At 36.4% G+C, this 20615-nt stretch overlaps 1 protein-coding gene and 1 long non-coding RNA gene across 9 annotated transcripts in view; one reads left to right on the forward strand and one right to left on the reverse strand.

Moving 5' to 3' along the window:
• LOC139966116 (transient receptor potential cation channel subfamily M member-like 2) overlaps window positions 1-20615 on the forward strand; it is a 58779-nt gene that overhangs the window by 13518 nt on the left and 24646 nt on the right. For 5 of the 8 annotated variants that reach the window (XM_071968824.1, XM_071968829.1, XM_071968828.1 and 2 more), the window contains 9 exons: window positions 9175-9257; window positions 12314-12503; window positions 13151-13331; window positions 15430-15599; window positions 16098-16278; window positions 16604-16811; window positions 17195-17400; window positions 18953-19053; window positions 19841-19975. In XM_071968824.1, coding sequence (XP_071824925.1) covers window positions 9175-9257; window positions 12314-12503; window positions 13151-13331; window positions 15430-15599; window positions 16098-16278; window positions 16604-16811; window positions 17195-17400; window positions 18953-19053; window positions 19841-19975 — 1455 coding nt within the window. Of the gene's footprint in view, window positions 1-2735; window positions 3997-8608; window positions 8889-9174; window positions 9258-12313; window positions 12504-13150; window positions 13332-15429; window positions 15600-16097; window positions 16279-16603; window positions 16812-17194; window positions 17401-18952; window positions 19054-19840; window positions 19976-20615 lie in introns of those variants that run through there. The other 3 variants (XM_071968822.1, XM_071968821.1, XM_071968825.1) reach the window with 3 other exon arrangements.
• Window positions 6972-7972, reverse strand: LOC139966117 (uncharacterized). The gene is made up of 2 exons (XR_011792476.1): window positions 7779-7972; window positions 6972-7318 (listed from the first exon to the last, which is right to left on the reverse strand). It is a non-coding gene; the product is annotated as an uncharacterized lncRNA (long non-coding RNA).

Genomic DNA, 20615 nt, shown 5'->3' on the forward strand with positions numbered 1-20615 from the left:
ACATATTACTCTAAAATGAGCCTTTTGGGATACTACGAATGTGCACACCCACTTCCCTCTCTGGATCTGCCCAGGTGGTAGTTTTTGTGTGTAATGGAACTCAAGTTACTAAAGAGTTCAGTTATATATGCATAAAGGGATGATGTGCTATATATACTGTATAGTTTATCATCATCTTTACATATAATTCTTAGAATTATTCATTTCAACATGAATGAAATCTTACTAAAAGTTAATTTAGCGTACTAACTTATATATGTAATGGAACTGGATTACTGAGCTTTACAGGAACTTTGCAAATATCCATAAAGTTGTGACTAGTGTTCTAGGAAATGCATTTATAGATAATACTGAGCAATTTTGTGTGAAAAAGTCTGGTGAATAGTTGAAAAGTGAGGCATATGTGTGGTGTGATCAGTTTTAACTTACAGTATTTGTAAGGTGATGGTGGACCAAACAGAACATCAACTGTGGGATTTGTTGACTTAATTCTCTGTCAAATGATGGTTATATAGTTTGATTGTTGATGTTGATGATTGTTGATGATTCCAATCCAGAGGAGGGTTATCATATGGACACCATTGTTATAAAGTCTTTTGTTGATAATGTAGGTACATGGTATTAATTGTCTGAAGTTATCAGGGTTCTAATTTTTGAGACAGTCTTTAAAAGCTATGAGAGTCAGTGGAAATTTACAAGGCAACAGTGAATAATCTGCCAGGAGAGACCACTGGACCTACAGTAGCTGGCTCCTGATTTTGTGGGGGAACAAAATGACCCACGCAGTTTATTTTCTTCAAGTTGCCTTTTTGCATTTAGTTGCCAGTAAATTTACAGGTTTTTACCAAGAAAACTTTTATCATCAAGGAAAATAGGTGCATACCATTTACAGTAAGTTATATTGTCATTATAATTAAGGAATATTTGTAAGCGTTGTCCATTCATTTTCCATTCCTATAAGAACTGTATCCTTTCAAGTATAAATGTCTTGTGTGTAAGTTTGTATGGCATTTTTCTGTGCATAGAAAGAATTACATTTTTCTTAATCGATATCGTTATGATATTAAGTGTATCGTTAGGCCTAGCAGCCTACAGTATAATCCAATTAAATATGACAGCCAATTAGGGTACAGGCTCTTCTTCAAAAATTGTAGTCGACTTTCAGGATGTTAACACCCTGGTTAATATGTTAATTACAGAAACCACTATAGGTTGATAAACAGTTCAAGGGCAGTGTTAATTTTAATTGAACCTGTATCCATCATTATTATCCATGGATATTCAAGTATAAGTTGGATGTCAACGAGACTGCAACTTCATATTTATAGTAAAAGTGTTCCATTTAAATAAAGATCTTCAACAGGAAGTTAAAAAGTATGTCGCTAAAATTGAAGAATCCCGCTTTTGGCCAAAAGACATGTTTTTGTAAAAAAAATTCTGAACAGCAATATGTGTTAAATTGAAATAAGTGCTCTTATTATATAGTTTATACAATAAACCTTTCACACACTTACAGTATATATGTAGCTCCTTTTGACTGATTCATGGATGGGAGTCAGTTATGGTGAGTTACTGAACAGCGGTTAAAAAAAAAAAACTGGACACTGCAGTTAGTCAATCTTGATAACCCTCAAAATCATACCCAATTAATGGAAATTCTCACTTGTTTTGAAAGTCCATTTACACTACTACTGTAATCAGTATCAGAACATCCTCTTCAGGTTATACCATGCATGTTCAAATCTACAGTTAACTGTAGATTTGTCAAAGGTAAATAAATAGTGTTAATTACTCACATAATTGGCAAGGAATCAGTGACTATGCCAGTTGTCCTTCTACATTGCATACACAGAGCACACTATCAGCAATATCATAATTTTCAAGTGAAACATTCATCACATACTGTACAAAATCTAGAGGGCCTGGGCCACCAATTTACATGTTACCTACTTTAAGCCTCATTATGCATGTCATCATAAACACGGATCTAACCGATTCCTCCACTTTAGGATTTTTTTGAGCATTTACTTTCCTGTTTTTTTTTCCTCTTGTTGTCTTGTATACTGTACATCCATAAAATGTGTTAAATTTGAAATGTTTGCATATACAGTATGTCAGTGTTCTCTGTACTGGAGATTTTCATGACAATGCTGTAATGTATGCTAATGTATGGAACATACAGTACTGTATATAAATGTTGGTCAAGATAGAAAATATGAGAGAATTCAAGAATTAAAGTAAGCAGGTATTTTATTGAACTCTATATTGTACAAGAGCAAGTGAACTGTAACTGATGTAGATGACATGACTTGAGATGAATCACAGAACCACAGACTACTTGGCATCGATCACTGAGGTCCTTTAGCAAAGACATTCTGTTCAATCTACTACAAATTCCACTTTTTTCTTGTGCGATCATGTTATTCATAAGCAGATGTACTAATTACTCATGTTTGTGTTCTACTATAAAGTAATTATGATTATTTCACTTCATGTGCAATTTCAAATTTGCTCTTTAGCTCCAATTAAAGATTTTGTTTGTTTAAATTTCTAAGTTGACCTTCATAATGGTCCTAAGCAAGCTCTCCTCAGCCAGTCTATTGTAAAGGTCATTAAAAACCCAATAAAGGTCTGCGCACAAGTGAGTCATTCATTTGCCTGTGTGCATACACAGTAGGTAATGTACACAAACACAGCTTATAAATTGTATTTCTCAATTATATAAGGGTTGGCCGCATGAGTTTCATCAAGATTTCTCCGGTGCTTTCATAACCACTGTTGCTTGTACTACCTACAGTAGTATTAATCCTAGCAGGTTAATAATGAGTACTGGATGGTGATGATGATGCATCACAGAGACTGTATTTAGTATATATATTGCTACATGTATGTTATCTTCAGTTTGAACTCACCGAGAACTAGTACAATATATGTGGTGGTGTATTTCAAACAGCTGGTAGAGCTCATTGAAAGGAGGATGACAAAAGGTCCTGTAGTATAGTGGATTAAATTCGTAGCCACGCACAGCCAACAATCGCTGAGGCCAGATTTTATTATATAGTACCAGGCTCCATTCAGGTTCGCTAGTATTTGACTTTCATTCATTCATGGCTGATAAATTCAGGTATTAGTAGGCCTACCGCAGACAAAGGCTTTGAAATTGAATTGAAGACCGAAGCATCGGTATGCAGTAGCCTATATGCAGAGGCAGCTTTTCTTTTGGAATATGGCATTGGATACTAAATTTTCATAATTAGTTTTGTGTGATTCCAGGGAAAGCATTGCAGCTAGAGTTGTGTTGAGATGCATATTTTCCTGGGTGCTACAGTATGAATGTCACTAATCTGTCACTATTCAGTGAGAGGATAAACCTGCGTTGTTCATAGCCTGTAGTGTTTGGGTGCAGAGAGGTGAGGCAGACTGAAGGAGACTGACTATTGTTCCCGTGTCTACTGTACACCAGACTGAATATATGGGTAATTTCATGGGTCATGGGGTTAGCACAGCCCTGCTCTATTCTGTAACTATAGATGATGTTAGTATATATTTGTAAGTACTAGCTGCCTGTTGCTTCCTGCTCTCTAGTCTCTTGCACTGAAGGATTGTCTTACTACATACATGGAGATTCTTGACAGTACTACATCTTTAGTAAGTGATGGTTGTATGGATAAAATCCTACCAGGGGATTGTCACTCTTAACTCGGATGCAGACATATTGTGAACAATTGCTATCAACACCAGCTTTAAATTGAGGAAGCTTCTGACCAGCCGACCACTGAATGTCTCCACTTCTTCGGAGGTTTTATTGAGTAAAAAGTACTAAATACTGTATTTTAGTGAATTTTCAAGATGTCCCGCAGGGTGCGAGTGGGAATCACATCAGATAGTGATGAGGAGTTTAGTCCAATCGAAGCCATTCCAGGAGGGGGAAAGAAAGGGTTTAAACGTGTTGCTTGCACTGCCACACAGATACTGCAACGAATGCTTAGTGAAACTGTAAGTGATAATTAATTTGGTATTGAAACTTGAAAGTGAAAGTAATGCCATTTTATGTTACCTTATCTTATAAACTTATATTATTAACACAGTTCTCAATATTGGTTTATAGTAGCTAGTCACTTAGTATAGTACCTACAATTAATGCACAGCTTTTTGCATGTTTTGCTGCTATAGAATTGCTGCATTATATCATATGCAGCTGGGTTTATGTAATTTCTGTTGAAGCCACATGATTTCTGTGCTAGTTAATGTAGAATCCCTACTGTGCATACAAATGAATCCATTATAGGTACTTGAGGAGGACAAATAATTAAGAAATTAGTTATCTCTGCATCCACATGTGGTTGTGGTTGTTTAATTGAGCTAATTATGCTTTGTTTACCTGTAAATTGGTGGTTAACTATAATGAGCCAAGTCTCTGGAAGTGCATGATCATCATTGCAGGTTAATTGCACTAAATTGGGACCTTCTTGAGTTTGGTCGGTATTAAAACCAAAAAGCTGTCTGGACAGTATTACCCAAATGGTAAATTTATAATGCAGAATGGTTTACACTGTGGGACCTAAATAAGGTACCATTCTAGAGATTTCTTCAGGAAATTGTAATTAGTGATATCAAAATAATAATCAGCAATTCATAAACCTGAGGCATCTATACTGGCATACAGTAGCTTAAAGGCATTGAAGACTCGCCCCAAACCGCATGCCGCGCTCTGAAAAAGTTAACTTTCGTTGCTTGCAAGTGAAGTTTTCTTATTGTCGCTACAAAATGCAGACAGTAATGAAACGTGATACCTTGTTATCTTTTATCTATACCTGAGATGTCCATCGCTGCTATGTACACTGTGTTGTGGTTATTAGTAGCTGTATGTATTGACTGTACACTAGTGTCTTATACCGACGGTAGCAAGCTGTGTGTGTATTTTCAGGGATCGATGGTGGTGTCTAACACTTCTGTTACACCTCATTCAAAACTAGGTCAGATTACCGGCATGAGACATTTCTTTGTGCGCGAGTCTTCACACCCTTTAAGTTCTAAACACATGAAACAGAAAACTTCCAATTTTTACTGCCTGCATGTACTCTAAAATGAAACTTGACTGATATTGGAATGGTCTGTTTGAGTGTTCATTGTGTATTGCAAGGGCCTAAGTTGTGTTATCAAACGTGACTGGAAAACTTCATGAACTGGTTAAAGTGAAGCAGAACTGCAAGGGTAAAATATTTTGATGTTGCATTATAATGTTAATCACTGCAAATACAATACAGTACATGTATTTTACTAGGTTACTACATAGGTGTTTCTTTGTATTCTGTATCAACATTTCATTTCATTGCATGATGAAATCCTTACGATTCCAAGACTGTATGTATCCATAAAAACATGAAAAGAAAAGAAAAAAGTAACGATGAAGAAAAAATTTCCATTAAATTTATGAATATTCTTATCAACTTTGCAATATATACTGTATGATCAACAGTTGTATGTGGATAGCTGTACCTTGTTTTGGTTTGTAGGTCTATTGGAATTTTCTGTTGATGCTTTGTTAGCTGAGTGTAAAATTTGTACATGTAGTAGTGATCACAATTATAATACACTACTGTACATAACATTCCACTTACAGAATTAACAAGAACAGGCAAACAAAGAATTCCACTGCGAGAATTCCTCTGCATGTATTGTTCAGTTTCAAGATTTACAAATAAAGCACTAATTTTTTTGATAAAAGAGGGAGTGTACTTTAAAAAGCAAAACTGAGAAAAGGGTGTTTGTGGTTTCAGTTCCTGAAAAATTTGAATACACTCACACATGATTTAATTAGAAAAGAGTGGAAAACTATACCCACGTCAGTAATTATACTGTACTTAGACGCACTCTACATTGCATTGTACAACATGTATGTAGGCCTACGTACAGTATATATCATTTTCAGTGATTATATTTATAATTAGTAACTCCCTGTTACAGAGTATGGTAAGCTAAAGTCGAGCAATCAGTGTTGCATGTGGAATATGTTCTCTATGTGTTGATTAGAAGCTCAGATAGCTCATTATAACTAGAGCGTTGTGGTCAAGTGGTTTTAAGGCAGTGATCTTAGGCTTGCAGGTTTGATTCCTGGTCAGATCATTATGCTGTGTCCTTGGGCAAGGCACTTTATCTCCATTGCCTCTCTTCACCTAGGTGTATAAATGGGGACCTGCGAGATAAACTGTCAGTTGGGTGGTGTTTAGCTGCTGCCATGTGGAGGGATTGTCTTTATCTTTGACAGGTTATCAGTGACCAGGGTAATATTGTTATGCGCCTTGAGCACCCTTATCGGTGTTTATGTCTGCGCTATATAAATCCTCGGTATCATTATCATTAAAATAATTTAATGTCTTCTGTTCCTACTGTATGAGGTTATTTCATTATTAACCCAACAAAGTGTAACTTGCCATGCTAACAGTCCATCAGGCTTCTGAACATACCATACAGTAAATTGCAGATTAATTTGGTATGTACAGCATGTATTTAGCTAGTGCTCTTACAGTATTTACTAATTATTTCATGCAAATTTATGCATGAAATTTGGCAACGAGTGACAATGAAGTAAGTTAAATAGGTTTCCTAGCGTACGGATCACTGACTGCCATTATAAAGTGTATTTTAATTTTTAAACGAAAAGAGCAGTTTGAAAGATGCAAGGTTTCAAAAACCACAGCTGTTTATGCTCAGAGTCTGATTGCATTTCATCTCTATTGTAAATTATGTAAGATCATTTTAATTGGTTGTCAAATCAAGAGTATAATTAATATCTCAGAAGAAATATTATAAGGATAGAGAGACCTTTAGGGGACATTTCTGTTGACCTCTAAAGAATGTTATACACATTATGAGTATATTGTGTTGTAGTAAACAGGGGAAACCATACTCTGATACTGTTTGATTATATACAATATTAATTAAAAAAAGACTTGATAAACTTATGTGAATGTATCTGGGATCAAACAAAACCTTTCTTTTGTTTCATAATGCATAATAATTTATACACAGAATTTCTGTGACAGAAAAGATAATGTTAAAGAAAAGAAGAAGAAGACAAAAATTGTATTTTTTATGAAACCTTGAACTCAAAGAACATTGTTAGCTTTTAACAGAGCTCTGTATCAAGTTCCATGGACATATAAACAACAACATCACAGTAAAACTTGTCAAGAAATTGTGCTTTGGTTACATCATATACTATAAGTACCACAGTAGTATACAGATCCATTTCCTGGAGTAACCACAGGGTCCATCCTGGCAAAATGCTTGGTTCCCTTCAGGCAGTCGTGTATATCTAGAGTTTAAGAAATAGGAGGTTGTCAAGGTGGGGTTTTCACTGTCACTGTGGAACACTTTTTGTCGAATTCCCTCTGCTTCAGTGATCACAATATCTGCCACTGGCATATCGCTTTGAATAAAATTAGCAAAACAAATGCAAACATACACACTTTACCTCTGCAAGTTACTCCAGCTTCTTGAAAGATCAGTGAAAGAAAGCTTAGTTTGGACAGTTTATAATTTAAATTACAAGCACAATCTGCAAATCCTTATCCCCAACTTACTGTACTTAAATGTATCCTACAGTACATCCCAACTAGCACATCACCCCCCCCTATTAGCAGCATCCTAACCCATACCATCCCCCCAATAGCAGCACCTAACCCACACACCCCCTCCCCCCCCCACATAACAGCAACCCCTACCCAGGAAAAGGAATTGTCTTAATAAGTAGTTCAATACATCTGTTGGATTACCTGTAAAATCATAAACGGTGTCTAGTTTAAGCTTCACATTTCTGTTTTCCTGAGATATGGTCAGATTAGTTTTCAAGTACAGTAATATGATACTTGCACATCCTTGCGGGCCTGGTACGGTACATGCTTACAGTGTTTACCTTTTAATCGAGTACCTTGAGAGACTTGCTCTTCCGAGTGTTAGCTACAGTATCTCAGGACACTTGTAGTAACTTTACAGGAAGTAACAATTAACTCAACTTGTCAGTTTATTGTACAGTACATGTATACATGTACGTTCTGTATACAGTGCATATATATACTGTACTCATCTGACGATGGGTGGAAATGTACCGGCTCATTCAGCATGATAAGTTTGGTATTGTGTCATTGTGAATTATGTGGAGGAAGCTTCCAGTACTAAAATCCCAGTTAATTGATTGATAACACAACAAACTACAGGAAAGGTTTCCTGGTCTATTGCACTCGCTATCAGTAGGTTGTGTTGAACTTCTCAAGGGACAGGAACTTTTTGTACTGTACAGTAAGAACGAAACCTTTTCTGCCGAGTCATTTTCTCAGAATGCCACAAATCCTGGATTATATCCTGCTGTAAATTAGACACTTGGGCGACCGGTGCCAGAATTTTCCATGATAGACGGAACAACTACTTTATGATTAAATTTATGAAGTCATGTACAGTACCTCTTGTAATACAACTGCCTCACCTTTGTGAAACAGAAAGTTGAGAATGGATGATGGTTGTGACACGCAACTTTTTATGACTGTGATCTCTTGATCATGCAGTTCATGTGTAACTCACTTACTGTATATTCTGATTCTGCTGTGCACAGCTGTTATTGTATCGAGGCAGATCGAATGTTGTTGGCATCGTTCCATGTTGACCCGATTTTAGTGTAACGGACTCACTTTTCAGTGATGGTGGAACTTCTTACTGTTTACTGAGGATAGAAGTATATATCTTCAAAGTTAGCTGAAATGGCTGCTGAATTTGATCAAATTGGAAAATCCTTCCGTTTTACGCCTTCTCAAGTGCGACTGAGTAGAGAATCATCTGTTTTTGATAAGAAAAGCATCAATCGAATGATGTCAGAAGAAATTGAAGATGGGGTATAATGTTTCTCATTTACAGTATTTTGAGTTGATACCCAGCCTTAGAAGGATGGACATAAGCATTAATTATGTTTGATTATACTTTCCTAAGATACAGTACACATATGTTGATGATATATCATTTACTGTACTTACAGTACCAGTACACAGTACCTATAGTTGGCTTCTGCTATACATGTATACATTCATGTCTTTTGGTTGTCTTGAGTTGTAATTTGTGCTAGTCTCACTCTTCCCCCCCCCCCCCCCAATTTATCTCATAATTTTCTCCTTTTCATTTCAGCAAAGTCCATCATGGATCAAATCCAACATTCGTATGAGAGAATGTATTCGATTCACAGCCAAAGATCCACCCAAAGATGCACAGTAAGTACTCAGCTGTTTTGTATACTTATTCTCTATACAATATTAGGCATCAAAAGTGCACAGGGCCATTCTCTTTTATGTGTGTGACCCAGACTCGTAAACTTTGTGGTTTACCTCTTTCTGAGAAGGAACAATATTTGCACTACTGTAGGTGACCCTTACAGTCAAATAATAAAGTTATGTTGACCTACTGTAACTCTCTTAGTTTAGTAATTGAGGTCACAAAAAGGGCAGTTTCATGTGTGACACAAAATGAAACTGGCTTTTTTTTTTATAAGATATCCATGGAATACTTTCATTACTGCTGTTATCTTGGACTACATGGTAGCCTTACACCACACTAAGTCAATGGGAAAATCTTGCCTAACATCGGTTTGCCAAAAAAAAAAAAAAAATCACACTTTGCATAGGATTGGGATAATAAATTAGGAACAGGGTAGGTACCCGGATACCAGCTGCAAACACTGCTTTTAGAAATGTGCGAATAAATGTTATTGCTGAAAACTAATGTGCATCAAAACTTCCAAAGAATTTGTTTTAATTCATATATATATCGGCTGGCTGACATGAAGATCAATAAAAAATGAATCTGTTAAGAAGCATTAAACAATGTACTACACACTCTCAGTTATTGTCAGTGGTATAAGAGCAGTGTATCCCAAGTAGCTATACTCCATTGTGTGTGTGTGTGTCTGTGGGGGGGGGGGGGGATGATGGTTGGGATGGATATTTGTTCTTTCGTGTCTGCTCAAATGGACAATCTACAGTACTCTGTGCTAGGCAGTCTATGGTTTGGAACACGCTTGACTTAGGAAACTTAATGTAGTACATTCCAAATTTTGTTCTCAAAATGACTCTCCGAGCTGCCAATGAAATACAAAGTAGCTATCCTATAAAGTAAAGTTTAATTACACAGAGATAACATTTCATTTCAACTGCTACTGGATGACCTCAGCAGCCATGCACCCACCTGTAAGCAGCTTATGTATTCTAGACATTTGATATGCTGTTTACTTACTGTACATGAGATTAAATACCGTTAAAAGTTGTTCAAGGGTATTGTTACCAGATCTTTATCTGATAAAACTATTTTGAAGTTTGGCATAATTATAATGCTTTTTTTGTAGGCTTGATTTTTAATGCTATTCAGTTGGTAATTGGATTTTCTTTGCAGGAAATCTTCACTGTATGAGGAATTTTTAAAACTTTGCATTTTAAGAGACATGCCTGTGGTCTTTTTAATGTTAGAGTCTGTTCTTACTGTATATAAGACTACATATAGTACTGCTAACACTGTACATGTGGACAGCCATTTTCACTTTCCCGTGAGGGTTGTCTCTCACTGGATTTTCTTCAAGTCTGAAGACATCGGAAAACTCAAGATGAAGAAGAAATAAAGCAAAATGAAGCACTTGAAATTCTGTCAATCAAAAATTTGTAATTGTAAAGGAGTAGCGAGTCCTTAATTTGTATCCATAAGTAGTTACTTCGCTCCTCGCTTACCTGCCTCCACACAACCTAAGCACACTCGTTCTACCATGTCTAGACTGCACTGGTAACCTTTTAACACTGTGCGCCCTCTATGACCAGGTCCCTCTGGTCAATGCCCTCCCTTCTCATTCTACCACCCAAAGTGCTTAGAAGTTCGTTTTGAGCTCAGATTTTCTATCATTTTCAATTCGTTCGGAAATGGGACTTAACTATCTGAAGTTTTAGTGTGTTCTCATTCCTCTTTTCGCGTTCGTTGGCCTTAGGTATTTTTTGTTAAGCTTTTTGGCCATGTGTTAGAACTCTCCTTGTAGGCCACTTGCTTCTAGCTTACTGGAAGCAAGTTGTTAGGTTGCTACTTTCGTAATTGTTAGGAGAGCTCTGCTTTTGTTAGCTTTACCATTCCTTGTCATTCATATTTTCTTTAATTCGGGAATTCAGAGATGTCTTCCGGGAGCCAACTTAAATGTGTAAACTGCTTGTTATTTCGTCCGGGGGAGATCGTTGGACGAACTTGATTTTTGCCAAAAATGTTGTACATGTACTGTAGAAGGGATCTGTGTTTAGAATGCTATGTCGCAATGGCATGAGGTTGATTCATGTTTGAAAGGGCAGAGGAATAAATTACAGGAGCAGTTGGCCCAGTTACCGAAGCTGAATGGCTCCCTAGAGGAGGGGGAAGTAGAGATGGGAAAAGTAAGAGAGGAAGGAGAAGGAAATAGCAGAAGTAGAGAAGAGAGCGAAACAGAAAGAGAAAGAGAGAGAGAGGACGAGAAACTGAAAATGAAAGAATGCCTCATGCGATCCCGGCTACTCTTGAAACCGCCTCTGGAGAGGGTTTTTCAATTTCACTTTTCAAATTAAACTTTCCTACTTTTACATATATTTAGTGTGAACTCATGCCTGAGACTGTTGGTAGTGTAACCTTATATTTAAGCACAACAATAGATACTTAAACCCTTACCAATCAGCATACATGCACCACTTTACTGACATACTGTACATGTAGCCATGTACTGTATGTCACACAATGTAACCAAAGTCATGCATGTAACTGAGTGGTTACCACTAATTAGGGAAAGTTAATTAATGATTGGATTAATGGATTGATTTCATCTTTTACATATAAACAACAGTCTTTACCATGAACAGTTACACACAAATTATGACATCATTAACTATATATGTTCTTTTAATGAAACTGCTGATAGTTTGGTTCAGTGTGTGACCTATGAATTAGGGTCATTAGCATTGTTAATTAACAAACAAATTAGAAGGGCTACCCTTATCTTAGAAAGTGACATTGTTTACACTATTTCCAAGTTTATATTTAATTAAATTATTTAAATTTAATTATTTAATTACCTGATACTGTAGTCCTGACTTATATACTTTATATATCAAGAAATTAAAAGAACAAAATTGTGGTTGAAAAGTGTTTGTGTTTGTGTATGTGTTTGCTTGGATATATTAGAGTCATGTGTCTTTGTCTGTCATCAGAGTGATATTTGGAGACCAATGAAGTGAAGTTTAAAGCAGATTATTTAATCTCTCTCTCTGCTCCTTAGACCAGATGATCCTAAATGTCAGTGCGGGAAAAGGAAATCATTTCACGACGCTAAATACCTCAACAACCCTCATCCCCTGGCCAAATGGAAAATAGAGACACACACGCAAGTCAGCACCACAAACGCATACGGAGAAATAGAATTTGTGGGGTCTGCTGGTTCTGGTCAGGGACAGCAAAAGTTAAGGAAGGTGAGTTCATTGAACCCAGGATTTTTTTCATCTGCTACAGTGCAATAGGTTGGTGAAGCTGCAAAAACTAAGCCAAAGGGTATCGGCTCAAGTCAGGTGACAGACTGTATGTAATCAAATAAGATTGGCAAATTCAGTACAAAATGCAGTTGTTAAAAAAAGAAGATAAGGAACACAGACAAACAGAACAATGGGTTTCAGTGTGATCAGCAATTGAGAAACCTTGTTTTCGAGATAGTACAGGAAAGCTATGCTTTTTGATTCCAGTATTGTATATTCCCAAATGAGCTTGGACTTCCTATTCTAACCTGTGCAGAATTGGAATATATATGTATTGACAACGATGGTGTCAGAGAAGTGAAGAAATAAGTCTGTATTTCAGATTAGTACACTAACAAGTTAGTGTTCATGTCTGATATAAATGTTGATGCTGGCCTGCTGCTGTGACTCTTGTAAATGAACTACTGTAACTTACTAAAGATAGCTAGACCTTAGGGGTATGATATTATATATATATATTGTACCTTTACCCTGAACAAAACTCTTTGGGGAATGTTGTGAATACAGTACTTAGCATGCTAAAAGTGAAAGAATGAAGATCAGCATGAACATAATCATTGTTTCCTTTTTCCAATTTATGTTTTTAGTTTGTTCGTGCTGACCACACAACAGCTCCGAAGACCCTCTTGCACCTCATTCAAAAACAGTGGAACCTTGGCCAGCCTAAGTTGCTCATATCTGTTACTGGTGGTGCCATTGATTTCAATCTAAACAGCAGTCTCAAAGATGTCTTCAGGAAAGGCCTTATCAAGGCTGCCCTGAGTACAGGTGAGTGATTTTAATGCCTGTTTAGTCTTCAACTTATTTATATATATAAATATATATATATATATATATATATATATATATATATATATATAAATATATATATATATATATATATATATATATATATTTACCAAAGTTTTTAGCATGCTAAACTTGCGTGCTAATACTGACAGCTACAGTAGAGGATATGTTTTAACTGTGCCATTTGATCTTGCAGTTGGTTTGTTGGTTTACAAGACTGTTTATCTTTTATGTCATTTTAGTAGCTACCGTATCTTCCCACCTGTATTGCAGCTAGTTAATTGTGAATTGTAACAAACAAGGTGACCACGCATGAAGGATCGGAAGCATCAATAGCCATGTTTTACCTTCTGTACATTAAGGAAACCATGTATTACTCTCATATTGTTGACATCTGATAGCTTTAGTGCAAAGTGTGTCCGGTACAGGAAATGACAAGTTACAGTATGTGTTTGTGTACTGGTTTTCCCCCGAGCTGTACATAAACAGTCTCACTTGTAATTCGCTGTGCTTAAAGTATACAACTCAAGTGAACAAGTCACTATCCAATGAAACCATCTCTGTTTATTATTCTTCATACTGTACAGTAGTTCACTATGTCACCCTCTTCCCAAGCAATTATTTGAGAGTTATGCTACGATATCCGTGACTGTAGCTTTAGATACGAGTAGCGGATAGAAAGCTTGTAAGAGTTTTTATGCCACTGGGTTCAATGGCATGCTGAATACCAGACTGCAAGTGAAAGCAAATTGCTGTGAGATTTTGACCTCGGTTGGTTTCAAGTAAAGGAAATGGTTGTCTTTCCAAGAATTGAGAAAGACAAAATGGTAGTGAATCTGGAGTAGAAATGTCTTTATTTAGTGAAACACACCTTTATGAGTAATAGGAATGAGTTTTGGAAAAACTTAGTATTTCTAGCTGCACATGGTTTTGTAGTGGTCTTGAATAAGGAAGCTACAAGTCTTGGAATATGATGCATATTCAGTAGCTACTGTATCATACACTCCCAGCCAGTTGGGACAATTTCCTAATGCTAATACCCTCTCTAAACTGTACTCCAATATCATGCTTCAAAGCATTGGTATTGACAGTACAAACAGTTCCTAACCTTGATCTGATAGAAACATGATATTCATACTGCTTGTACTGACAATACGAGTGCTCTGAAGGGGGCCATAACACTACAGTATAGACAAATTGTCCAAACTTGGTGACACTCGATGCAGCCTTTTGTTCTTTCACCTGCCAGTAAATTCTGTGCTACTCATTCTTTTGTATTCATTTGCATAAATATTTGGAAGAATTGAAATAATACCTGACAAATTTTTTAGGGTGTTTGAGTAGAATAAAATGAAAAGAGGTTACAAAGGTTCAAGAGCAACATAGCATTCAGTGGTTCCTCTATGAAGGTATAGGCTTTCATATCCACACATTTAGGTTGACAGTGTCGACCTAACATGCAACGTTCCCCTTGTAGACCGTAAGGGACAGAGCAGAGTGATCCATCAAGGTTTCAATATGAACCATCAAGTCTGGTTAGACGTTAAGATAGATTACAGGTATTACCTAGTTTTAACACAGCAGTACTTCTCAGAGAACAGAAGAATTTGAATTGGCCGTCATCGGTCGTTACATGGAAATGTTGTTCCAAAGCTATTATGGGTGGACAAAGTAATACTGTAGGTATAGCATGTTCATGCAATAGATTTATGCATCAATGGAATTAAATATGGCATGAAGAAAACGTCTCTCTCGTTCATATTTATCGCAAGCAGTATGGATGCTCATACAGTACATGCCTTTGTTGAACTAGATTTAAAAATGTGATTGATGAGTTGGCTGTGGGAAGAACATTTCATTTTGCAAATATAAATTTTACTTGAAACGGTGCAAACCTGCACCAGCGTTTTCAGCGAGCCTGGCATAAATCTTCAGCAATTTAATATTCCATGTTCTCTGAAAAGCCTGATTGCCATGCATTTATTATGTTTGCACATTCAGCCTTTTTATCGTTGAATCAACTCTTTCTTCTAAAATCGGTTACTACTTTTGACTTGGTTTCCTCTCCTTCTTCCAGGTGCATGGATCATTACTGGTGGTTCCAACAGTGGCGTCATGAAGTATGTCGGAGAAGCTGTTCGCGACTATGCCATAGCTGCCGGTGGGACTGCTGCCACCAATGTTGTCGCTATTGGTATAGCAACGTGGGGAATCCTTGATCAACAAGAGGTTATGATCAGTAACGAGGTAATTGTTCAAAGTACTTCAATATTATTGGCACACAATGGAAGATATTGAGTGACCATGACAGCAGTGTGGTTAATATTCATAATTTAAAAAGATTGAGAAATCAGTGGTGAAACCAAATGCTGGTGTCCTTCTTTCTCACTAGCTTTCAGTTTAGCATTTCTGTGTGTCATTATTGAGTTTGATGTCTCGATACATTGCTTTGGTTCAGATCGGAGTCAGGGTGCAGCAGGGGGAGGGGGTCTGGTGTCTATCACTGGCTATAATCATGTTTTGTAAGTGAGAAGTGCAGTGTAGCTGTGATTTAACAGTATATTTTGTCTGTCCATGCAGTTACCTGCAATTACTCTCATACATTGTGAATAAAAAAAACAGCAACAACAAACCACATTTTGTCAGACAAGCAACTGTGAACTTTTAAAGGCGCCTTGTAAATGAACAAAAAAAATATAAAATATATTCACTAATAGATTGTGCAATTGTTTGATTACTTTGCAGGGAAAGTGGCCAGCAATATACCGAATGGACAACCTGAAACCCAAAGGGCCGAGACTGGATCCAAACCACACCCACTTTATACTTGTAGACAATGGGACCACTGGTCAGTTTGGAGTTGAGATTAATCTGAGAAGCAAACTGGAAAAAGAAATATCCGAACAGAAGGTCACAAAAGAGAGCAGTAAGTTTTTAGAAATTAATAGAAATTAAAAAAGGGAAACAAGGTTGAGTCATGACATGAGGCAAAATTTGAATTGAAAATCTAAAGTCATTCTCTACAAAATACCTGATTTTGCTTTGAAGACTAGCATGGTATGCTTATAGAGTGTCATCTAAGTCATTCTCTACAAAACACCTGATTTTGCTTTGAAGACTAGCATGGTATGCTTATAGAGTGTCATCTAAGTCATTCTCCACAAAACACCTGATTTTGCTAGAAGACTAGTACAGTATTCTTACAGAGCTTGTAAGTCTCCCTCTTCTTGTTTTCTATATCTCTTTTTCAGATGAGACGTTAAATGTTCCATCAGTGTGCGTGGTAGTTGAGGGTGGTCCCAATACTATCCGTACTGTCTGTGAGGCCGTAAAGAATGGCACCCCTTCACTTATCATCGGTGGGTCTGGTAGGGCAGCTGACGTCTTAGCATATGCATTCAAGAAAGCCAGAAGTGTGACAAAGAAAGTACGAGGAAAGAACGGAACCATTAGAGAAGAGTAAGTCTAGGCGCTGGTGTGTATGACTGTAAAACCATGCGCAGAATTCTCATTCTCTCTTTTGTCAAAATCTGACGAGAGAGATGGTTTGGCGAGGGAATGCATAACCAGAAAAAGGAAAGGTTTTGGGGGGGGGGGGTGGTGATGTGTCATAGAGTATCTTAGGTATGAATGTTAAAGTGTGCTATGTTAGATCTCCTACTCCCTTCATATCTTTCTCTTTCAATATACTACAACGTTTCCTCAACGCAGGTATTGCATGATAAAATCTAAGTATTCTCAATAATAGAGAAAACTGTAGATGCCAGGTGTTAAATTATCACCAGGAATTTAACATATCAATATCTCCCCCTCCAACAATGACTTGTTTCTCTAATTCCAAGGAAACGGATCATCATCAGTGAAACCGTGCGGGTTAAGGTGGCTAGTATGCTGAAGAACATTTTTGGAGAGAAGGATCTTGAGCTGCACCTGAATCGAATATATGAATGCATACAGAACCCTCACCTGGTCAATGTGTATGAACTGGATGCCAAGCAGGAAGTTGGCAGTGACATTGACAGCGCTATCTTACATGCTTTGCTCAAAGGTAAAGGCAAATTCAGTAGAACACTTGAAGATAGGTAGTACATTTCCCCCCCAAAAGAGAAGGACGTCATTCATAACGTTAGAAATTAAACATCTATCAAACATTACTTTAATATGCCATGGTAGTTTTGTAATCAGATCAACAACTTTGCTCCATTTTTTCCATTAAGGAATACCCTGAGGGAGAGGAGTTGAGAAGTGGGGAGGGGGGGGGCAGAGAGGGCAAGGAAGTATAGATTCACTTTGAGGTTTGTCAAGGAGAGAAGGAAATGGAAAATGGGGTTTGTCTTTGCAGTTAATTGTTAATAGGTTAGCTTTTTGCAGCGTTAGTCTATCAACTATAAATTCTGCCCAGGTAGTAACAACAGAAATTATACTTTTAATTACCATTAGTTAAGTATCCATGTGATGTTTTCAAAACTGATTTGATAACTTAGTTTTGGTTTTGTATATAATTCATTTTCTTTTGTTAGTTTCAATCACTGAACTAAAAATAAAATTTGGTTCATATTGGTGTTGATGTTGATCTTCATGATGTCTCCAACTTTATGTGATTAATATTCGTCAAATTGTAAGAAATGGCTTTTAAATCACCAGACAAGAACCAAATGTTCCATGGTTTCATCCTTGACATATAAGGCTTGTCACACTACATCCATACAATCAATCGTGTTGTTGTTTGTGTGCATATCATGAATATTAATCAGTGAACATAAAATTCTTAATCAGATATCTCTGGAATAGTATCTCTAATTAGCATTAGACATGCACTTGGATTATACAATGTCATTATAGATACATGCTCACTAATATTCATGCATGTATCTGTTTTTATACAATGTCACTAATAGACTTTGTCAACATGATAAATGATTCCTGGTACCTTCCTTTGATATGTTGCTGCATAAGTCAATACATAATCCCTCTTCATTTTGGTGTGCACAAGTTCATAAATATTAACATGTATGGCTAAATACCACACTATGAATATGTTTAGGCATGGGAATCACTAAATGTTTTGTTTTCTGGTCTTTGTTGGTCCATGGTTGGTACTATATAACTGCACTTGGTACAGTTATTATTACAGAAATGGACAACAGCTCACATACTAGTATTAAGTATCCATTTCTACCCTGTTGAAAATCATTTCACATCTCGCAAGTTTGTGAAACAAAGTCACTTTTGTAAAAAAAAAAGGAAAAAATAAAAAATAACTGAAGATTTCGTTTTTTGGCATTTTGGCTGTTTAGTGTAGTAAATCTTTCATACTATTATAAAAGCAACACAAACGCACAAAAACAGTGCATCGGATTAGCCAAGTTCTGTGTTACATGATATAGTAGAAAGCATAATGTGTGGAACATTTTGGAAATTGCTTGTATTTGTGATGAATACTGTAAAAAGGAAGAGAATAATAATTAGTCAATCAGTTTAATGTTCGTTAGTACACAAAAATATTTGGCAGATGGTGGCATTTTTGATCGATTGCAACCTTATTTGGAGTGGTATTTGGTAGAAATTGGTAAAATTTATCACCACCATTGTTCTTACAGCAAACAAAGGCAAAGTGATAGATAACCTGCAGCTGGCGTTAGTCTGGAACAGAGTTGATGTAGCCCAGAGAGAGATATTCACCGATGACAGAGACTGGAAGGTTCGTTACTTTTAAGGAAAATTATTTGATAGAAATTAGATTGTCTGATATTGTCATCCTTGCAGGAACCTTTTTGGCAACTTTTGCTAACTTTTTGTTTAACGAGAGTGACGGAAGAGAGAGAAAAGTGGATATAACTGTTCATGAGAGAGTGTAACTGGATGTGACGAACAAATTAAATAATTGGTTGAGTGATAGCTAGGTGTGAAATTGAGAGAAAACAAATGAATTGTGAAGAAACAGAACAAATCAAGGTGTTTGCCAAACAGGGGGTGGTGCAAGGAATGAAGAAGAAGATGAAGAAAAAACCAGACGATTAAATCAGAAATAGTTAAGTGAATATAATACAATATGTGGTGGTGGTCTGGTGTGCAATCAATGGGGGGAACTTGTGTTTGTACAGTCTGTTGAAGCTGTACTGGACCAGTAGCTGCTGAGGGTGGTGTTTCATTTCAAACATGGTGAAGATTAAAGAACATTCCTAAATTTAACCACAACTTCCACTGTTTTTGGCCAAGTGTTTGGCCAGTTTTGTAAGATGACACAGTAGCAGTTACTTTTAGTAGAGTTCATTAAAATTTTGATGTGAATATTGAAGCAGATATTCATGACAAAAAATGGGTTAAGTGAGCTGTTTTCAATGAAACCATGCTTATACTGATGATGTTTTGTCTAGGAAAAGTTTATTAGCTGCTATTGTAATCCCCACCATCTAGGAATTTGAAGCTGTTTCCATCTCGTATTAACCGTCTCTCACTTGGCTTTTCCTCATCTTTAATAACTGCAGAAAGGCGACTTGCATAACTCTGTACGGTATGCCATAGAACACAACTTGACCAGCTTCTTAGACCTGTTCATGGAAAACGGTTTGAGTATGAAAGATTATCTAACTGATGCTGAATTGACAGTCCTCTACAACAAGGTGAGATAATATACTCTTTCTCGTTCAATAGGTGAGATTTGCTCAAAGATTGTTGTGATCTAAACTGATATGAATATATTCTATTATCGTAAATTTTAGCTGATTTTAAAGCAGACGATTGCATTCCAGAACTAACCCAAGACCAAGTTTACTTATTAAATTTACTTTTTGCCTCCAAAATTGGCACAAATAGTTCAGCCAGTTTGTAAACCTTGTCATTTGATGACAATAAGTGATATACATATATGTACATATAAATGTATATATATATATAATTTCAATTATATATATATATATATATATATATATATATATATATAATATACATATATATATATATATAATTTCAATTATATATATATATATATAGATATATATATATATATATAGCTATATATATATATATATATATATATATAAACATATAATTGAAATTGTAATGGGTTGGAAAATCCATCCTCTTCCGGGAATCAAACCTGGGCCTCCCGCTTTATATGCCGACACCCTAACCAACTAGGCCATGGGCGCTGATTGTATGTCCAGAGCTTTGAAATCTGTAAGGAAGGTCGTCATTCCACTGTAGGCATTTGCCACCTGTATGGCAAAAATCTATACATGACCACAGGTCTCAGCAGGTCTC

Source organism: Apostichopus japonicus, chromosome 4, assembly GCF_037975245.1.
Source record: "Apostichopus japonicus isolate 1M-3 chromosome 4, ASM3797524v1, whole genome shotgun sequence".
In the NCBI taxonomy this organism is placed as follows: Eukaryota; Metazoa; Echinodermata; class Holothuroidea; order Aspidochirotida; family Stichopodidae; genus Apostichopus; species Apostichopus japonicus.